At 40.6% G+C, this 7,946-nt stretch overlaps 1 protein-coding gene across 3 annotated transcripts in view; it reads right to left on the reverse strand.

Annotated features, from left to right (window-relative positions):
- Positions 1 to 6,491, reverse strand: part of ACTN1 (actinin alpha 1) — a 129,804-nt gene extending 123,313 nt beyond the window's left edge. For all 3 annotated transcript variants that reach the window (XM_051977890.1, XM_051977889.1, XM_051977888.1), the window contains exon 1: positions 6,137 to 6,491. In XM_051977890.1, coding sequence (XP_051833850.1) covers positions 6,137 to 6,241 — 105 coding nt within the window. In that variant the 5' untranslated portion in view covers positions 6,242 to 6,491. The remainder of the gene's footprint in view (positions 1 to 6,136) is intronic.
- Between the last annotated feature and the right edge of the window lie 1,455 nt (positions 6,492 to 7,946).

The following is a 7,946-nucleotide window of genomic DNA, read 5'->3' on the forward strand; positions in this document are numbered from 1 at the left end:
ATAGTTGTTTACATTTCCATAGTGCTTTAGCATTTTCATGTGTATTATGTCATTGAATCAGTAATTAGCAATAATTACTGGAATTAGCAACAATACTAATAATTAGTTCTATAAACTAATAATTATTATCATCTTATCTTTATCCTGAATTTTCTGCGAAGAGGGAAGAAAGCAATATATTATATCTGTTGAATTTTTATCAACATCTTCATCTAGTAAATGAGGTCACTCAGAATACTTAAGTGTTTCAACCAAAAAATAGGTCCAGGGTCAAGAAAAGCAGGTGTTTCAACTCTATAGCTTCCCCAAACCAAATGGCTACAAAGGTCAATCTATATGAGTCTCAAAAACTAAACCAAAAAATAGAAAAACTCTGCATTTCCAGTGATCTTAAGAGTGGAGGTAGCAGCTATTGGTTTCAACTCCCAACTGGAAGAAGTTACCTCTAAAAGTAAAGATGGTTGCCCTGTATTTGAACTAAATAACATACACTTGAGAGCAATAGAAGAGGTTCTTTCAGTTTACAGAAATAATGTCACCTAAGACAATAAACCAATTTAATTCATCTTTTTTTTCATACCCACGATACCCCTCTGCTTGGCAATGCTGAGAGGTGAGATGTTACCTTTCATTTCACAAACATAGAGAGGTTAGTTCTTTATCAATACTTTCCTGAATGTCTAAGTTAACTAGATAAATGGAAGACCCTACCCAGTTCCCAGGGGACAACCCTTATAATTACTCCTTTTTTTAGATGCAATCATCTTTAGGGGGCAACCAAGTGGTATAGTGTAGCCAGCACTGAACCTAGAGGAGGCAGAAAGACCTCAATTAAAATTCTGTCTCAGATGACTACTTAATAGTTGTGTGACTCCAGTCAAGTTGCATGGTCTCTGCCTCAGTTTCCTTTTCTATTAAATGAAGATAAGAATATCTTTCAGGATTTTTCTGAGAATAAATGAGATGTTTTTAAAGTATTTAGCAAAACTTAAAATTAGACCAAGGTTTTCTACCATTCTAAATCAATCATCCCATAATCCTCATTCATCTGCTACTTCACACATATAACATGGCCAAAGGGGGTTTTTCATTACAGTTGGACAGGTAAATGGTATGGTTTTCTCCCCTTAATGCTCTAAACAGTCATTGGAACCTTCAGTAACCCAGAAAGATGAAGGTAGCTAAAGATAAAGTGGCTAATTACTATGGGCTGAGAGCTTGCTGGAGTCTCTTCACCAGAGCATCAGTTTCTAAATTTACTCAATAAATTTTTATTACTATTGACTAGATTTAAGGCTCTTTGTTGGGTGATACAAAGTTGCAAAGATGAGTAAGTTACAAATCCCTGATCACAGAGTATGTTCTTAAAATCTAGAGAAAATACAAATCATATACATAACATAATAGCAAGTTGTACTTATTAAACACTTCGAGATTTACAAAGGATTTTCCATACCACCAACTTATGAGGCAGGTAATATTAGTATTGCTATCTCCAGTTTGCAAAGGGGCAAACTGAGGCCCAGAAAGATGAAAGTAATTTATCTTAACCATGATCAAAGTTCTGCTCCTTGGTCTAATGACCTTTCTGTTCCCCCTATACTGCCTGTCCCTGTCCCACCTTCACTGACTACCTGTGTAATATAAGGACAGGTTGCTCTAGGGTCTAAGGAAGGGAGACATCAGATTTAATAATACTAATGGAAATCTGGGAAGGCTTCGGGAGGGATATGATATTTGAGCTGAGTCTCAAAGAACAAAAGAGATTTGGGCAGATGGAAAAGGGACCATTTGAAGAATTTATATATCTGAAGGTAATAACAAGAAATGGATGAGCCATGGTTTCATAAGTCTCTAAGGATACAAAAACTACAAAAACACTCAGGATAATTTATCACATTCTAGCCTATTTATCAAGACAATTTTCTTATCTCCCATCCCTTAGACTTCTATTTGAATCTCTTCTATCCTCTAGAAGTCCCTGATTCCCTTCCTCACCTCTATGTTCCCCATTTCCCTGTAGTCTGAAGTCAATTTTATCATTCACCCACCAAGAATGGAGTATTTGTGGAAGGCAGGGCTTACTAATATAAGATACTTTATTTTTCAAAAAGTCTTGGAAAAAAAGTTCAAAAATATTTCATTCACTCACCACAATTCTGAGGTTGACATATATTGAGTAGATCTATTGCCTCTAATTTATAGATGATGAAATTGACACCCAGAGAGGCTTAGTAGTGACTTAACCAAGGTCACATGACTTCATAAAAAGCCTAAATAATCCTAGAATTCAAATCTCTGATCTCTTGTTCAATAGCTTTTTCCATTACATCATACTACCTGTGTCATAATCTCTACCAATATAAATCAGCTGTCTGCCACCTCCAGACTCCCACTGTTTCTGGAGACCTCCTACCTCCTGCTTCTTTTCCTTAAACAGACTTGGTACAAGTGGATCTTATGTAGTCATACATACCTGGTTTGTTCTTACCAAAGTTTGATACCAAACTTTATACTTGCCATGGTTCAAATCTGGTTGACCCAAAATGACAAATTTCTGATCCTAAACCAGGGGCTCTTTTTTTGAGGACGATAACTTAAAAAAAAAAAACTTTGATGATTGTATCTCAAAATCCTTTGTAATTCTGTGTTCTGTTCTGAGAAGGGGTCCACAGGCTTTATCAGAATGCCAAAGGGATCCATGACATAAAAAAGATTAAAAACCCCTGGCCTAAAACGTATCTTTCCTCTAGGGTTACCCATAATTTTGGGATATTTGTGTGCCTTTTCTCCCCTAACTAGATTTTTTCAGTCCTATAAGTGGATGGAGTTTCTTTGTATCTCCTATGATATCTTTCTCACAATCCAATGCACACAGAAGGTGTCAATGTAGTATTACAACAGGAGCAAACAATGACCTCGAATTCAAGAACTAATATATATTTTCCCTGGCTTATTTTTTGACCACATCTCCTAGCATTCTCCCACTCCCAAAGTGAAACTAAATTCTAACCTCTAGGAAGCTTTACTAAAAGAAAACCTCCTCTCTTTGGAACTTAATTATCTTTCAGAGGTAGGCACATTAAAGCATTGTTGGAACTGTTAACTGGTCTAACCATTCTGGAATACAATTTAGAAGTAAACCTAAAAAAAAAAAAAAAAAAAAAAAAGCTTATAAACTGTACATATTCCATGATCCAATGATACCATTACTAAATAACTATCCCAAGAATGTCAAAGACAAATGGAAAGGTTCCACATATACAAAAATAATTGTAGCATCAGTTTTTGTGGTAGCAAAGAACTGGAATGAAGGTAGCACTTACTAAGTGATTGAACAGATTGTAGAATCATAGATTTAGTACTGGAAGAGACATTAGAGGTCATCTAGTTAGATGAAGAAACAAGTCCAAATAGGAAAATGGGCTTACCTAAGGTAAGTCTTTATCCAATAGCTTTTAAAATGGTAAAAATGGTAAATGGCAAGGCCAGGATTATATATGAAGTTCCTGGGACTCCTACTTTTGTGCTCTTTCCATTGTACCACCAAACAAGTATGGTATATAAATGTAAAGGAATATTACTGTACCCTAAGGAATAATGAATATGAAGTTTAGAGAAACTTGAGAAAATTTATATGAACAGATAACAAAATGAAATACATAAAACCAAGGGAAGATTTTACACAATGACAATAGTAAAATAAAATAGAAAAAAAATTCAAAATTCTTTTTTTTTAAATTTTTTTTATTTTTATTTTTCAAAATTCTTAATGAAGTGAATAGTTATGACTTCAAATGAATCATGTCTCCTAGCAAAGAGGTAGTGGGGTGTCACTGGAGAATTTCACAAATAGTTATTTTGTTATTTTTTTTACTCTTAGGGCCATCAATGAATGGGATATGAGGATTTCGTGTTTAGGTTTAAAAACAAAATCAATAAAACATTAAAAAAAAAAGTTTTCCTCTCAATTCCCAATTAGTACAAGAAAAATAATATGGCTGATTTTTAATATGGTCCCATTTATCCTAGTCTCCCCCTCCTCCAAAGTGTATGTGAGCAGTGGGGTGGGATACTGAAGAAGGTGGTTAAATGACTTAGTTACATTACAAAGGGGAGGAGGGGATACAGTAGAAAAAGTTGTCTACTATATAATACTATATAAGGCAGAGAACCAGGATTAGGCCAGACACTCCCAGGCCTCGAGGTTGCCACATTTGTAGGAAGCAACAAGCCAAGCCTTTTAGCGTAAGTGTTTTAAATTACCTTTGATTGTCTGATGAAGTGACTAAAAGGGAAATGTTTCAGGGCTTAGGATTCCAGAGTGAGCTAATACAGGATGCCTTTGGCTAAAGTGGGGGAAAAAAAGTTCAGTCGACTCGCGCCCACCTCCCCCGCCACTCCTTTTAAGTTTAAAAAAGGGAATGAACTTTACCATTTTTGGACATGAGTGTTCTCCTTCTAGCCCTGCCCTTAAACCGCACTATCCTCCCCATTCGGAAGATCAGCTGGAATTAGGGGAATGGGAAGTGGGGGAGGAGTCCAAAGGAGGGGGTGGAGTGATGGCCAAAGGAAGGCGGCAGCCGTGATTTTGGAAAGAGAAGACTGTAGGCGAGAGAGCAAGCCAGAAACCTGGGATGTCCAAGTGAGGTTGACGGACTAGTTTCCTGGGTCCCACTTCCCAACAATGAGGTTCGGACAGGAATGGGGTAGGAACGCGAGAGAGGAAAATGGTGCTTCCCAATCTCTTCCAACCAGCAGCTGCTTCAGAATCACTTTTCCAACCTGTCCATAGTCCCTGACCTCGTGGTGTTGACTCTAAATGCGCTTGGGCACACAGTAGGGTTCTACATAAAAGATGCTTGGAAGATCAATTTTTATCTGCACTTCCTACACCGGACTCAGGGACCAGGAACCTTGGGGATTCCTAAAGATTCACCCTTCCCCCAAGAACAATTTCTGCAGAAAGGAGAGAAAGAAGAGTGACGGCGGTGGGGGGTGGGAGAGGCGGTTAAGGAGAGTAAAAGAGGAAAGGTGTGAAACTGAAGATGAACAACAATAGCAGGTAAAAATAGTAAGTAGATACAAGTTCCTGGGTTGCTAACCGCAAAAGGAAACTTCTCTTTAGCCTAAATTGGGCAATAAAATGGTTTGATTTTCCTCATTCCACCCCCTCAGAGAAGTCTCCAAGCTACCTCTTTTTTTCTTTCTTCAGCTTTTTTTTTTTTTTTTTTTTGGTCTCTTGTTAGAAAGAGTCGAGAAACGGATCCGAGCTAACACAGCTCCCCGTTCTCCTCCCACCCATCCCAGATCACGAATTCACATCCACATCCACCTCCTACACGCTCTCAGGGAGAGACCCTTAAGCGACTCTGCCGCTCCCCCTACCTACCCACCCCTGCCAACCCAGGGATCGGAGCTACGTGGGCCGCTGTGCTGGAGGATCCAGGGGAGCCGGTGGGAGGCAGGGAATAGGGGAAGGAGAGAGGTCTGGCACGCAGCTACTACTGCGCTATTAAGATTATATATCCCTAGGTACTGAGCACAGAGCAAGCAAAGGAAACCAAGCTGCCACTGAACGCCATATGGAAGAGTCAGACAGAATCGGGAATGGGAAGATGGAAGGGAAATGGATATCTTAAATCACTGATACTGGTGGTGGTCTTTGCCTGAGCTCAGCATACCCACCCCCAAAACGCATCTCTTCCCCATTCTCCCAGGCCTTCCAGACTTGAGCTAGGGGGCGGGGATGCCTGGATCCGGGGCACAACAGGAAACCTGGCCGCTAATCCGCCTATCTTCCCCTCCAACCCCACCTCTAGCCCGTCAGGGTAGCAGCTCCCTCCACGTTCTCCACTCCGGTGCACCATGGGGAAGCGAAATACCCAGAAGCAGCGGTGGAGCCTAATCCAGCCAGCACCTCCTCCACTCCCACCCATCCACCCACTCCCCTTTTCCTGCTAAATGCCCAAAACCTAACACTCCAATCCTTAAGTTCCCCTGCAAGTCCCGGCGAGTTCCCCTCTACGGCTAGCCGAGGACTCTTCCTTGGACGCAGGGGCTAGGGAAGGCGGCGAACCCACCAGCAGGGCGCGAACTTGGGGAGGATGGAGAGGAAGGTGATTGGGGCTGTTACCTTTCTTTGCTGTTTCTCCCAGGCGGGGTCTAGGAGCAAATCTCTATCCCAATCCTCTTCCGGCTGCATGTAGTCGTTGGTTTGTTGAGAATCATAATGATCCATGGTCGAATCTGCGTCCTTGGGTTTTGTCCTCCACCTTCTTTCCTGGCTGTGGCTCCTGCCACAGTTTAAGTGAGGCTGGACTGGAGCGGGTTGAACTGTTGGTGTGAACTCTCCTACGCCCTGCTACAGAGAGGCTGGTGAGGAGACGAGAGAAGGGCTGGCTATAGGGGGCGGGGGAGGGGGGCGGGAAGAGGCAACAGCAGCGACGAAGGCAGCTCTTTCAATACCTGGACTCAAACCTAATCTTTGCGCACACGCAGCTGGAGAGAGAGGAGGAGCGCTGCTGAGAAGCGAGCAGAGCCCTCCCGAACAACTTGATTGGCTAATCTGAGTAGCCCAAACTTCCTATTTTAGCCTCTCATTGGGGCTTCCTAATATCCATCAGCTTCACAATTGCTAATATAGGTTGATTTGGGCGAATAACTCCCTCTCTTCTACCTCCTCACTCCCCTTTCTACCTCCTTTCCCTACTCCTTTTTTCCCCTTTCTTTTCTCCCTCTTTCTTTCCCCCCCAACACCTCCTTCACTCTCTTATCCCTTCCCCTAACTCTAGTTTTCTCTTTCTCTCTTTTTTATTCCTTTAGCACATTTGATCCTAACAACAAGCCTATGAATTGGGTAGATACTGCTAACGCTAGAAACCGGGCTCTTGGCTTCCGGTAAAGTACTGCTTCTGATAAAATCTACGAGAGCCTATTTTGTGCCTAGCACCGTGCTAGCTCTGGAGATACTGAGAAAAGCAAAACCAGTCCCTGAACTCAAAGAAGCTCAGCCTAAAACGGGAGACTACATTCAAATGTTTTCATGTAAACAAACTATTCAATATAAATGACGGGTAATCTCAGAAGACTTTAGCTTTAAGAGGGATCAGAAAGACTTCTAATAGGTGAGATTTTACCATGATTCTTCCTCCCTCCCACCTCTAGCACCATTTGCAGCAGCAACTCTCTGCCCCTGTCACTCTTTGTAATTTCTCTCTCATTTTAATCTCCAGCAGAGCTTCGTTAGGGGACAGGCAAGATTCGGGGACATTGCATCAAACATTTTCCCTCGAATATGTGATTCCCTTGCTTTCTCTACACTCTTTTATAAGCTATTAACTTCTTATATTTCTCTTGAGGGTAAGGACTTTATTGATTAACTGACTGATATTTGTTTAATTACTGTACTTTCTCATATGATCTGGAGACCATGTTCTCTGCATGCCAACTAAGTTATCCGTATATAGTAGCCTAGGAGAAAATTAGCTCAAGAAAGTGTTGAGCCGATTAAAACTGAAGAGAAAAATGATTGTCAGAGAAAACCCTGAGTCATAATTCTGGGTTGATTACATAGCTTTTTACTGTTATTAATATTTTGTTGAATTTTGTTTGTTTCATTTTGAAACATATCCCTTCCCTCCCTCACTCTGCTACTCAATGATTCATTAAGTCTTAACAAAAAAAAAAAAAAAAGCCATTTTAGCTAACATATACTATTCCACACTCAAACTCGTCCATCGTTACAAAGAAGGGAAGGAGGTACATTTTATTTTTTCAGTTCTTCCTGGCCAAGTTTGATCATAATAATTAGGATGCATTCCAGGTTCTTCCCATTTAAATTATGTTAGTATGAGTATATTGTTTTTTGATTCTGCATTAGTAATTAGCAATCCACTGTTTCCCTGAATTCATTTTCATCATTTCTTATGGCATAATGGTATCCC

The sequence above is a fragment of the Antechinus flavipes genome, chromosome 2 (assembly GCF_016432865.1).
Source record: "Antechinus flavipes isolate AdamAnt ecotype Samford, QLD, Australia chromosome 2, AdamAnt_v2, whole genome shotgun sequence".
NCBI classification, from domain to species: domain Eukaryota; kingdom Metazoa; phylum Chordata; class Mammalia; order Dasyuromorphia; family Dasyuridae; genus Antechinus; species Antechinus flavipes.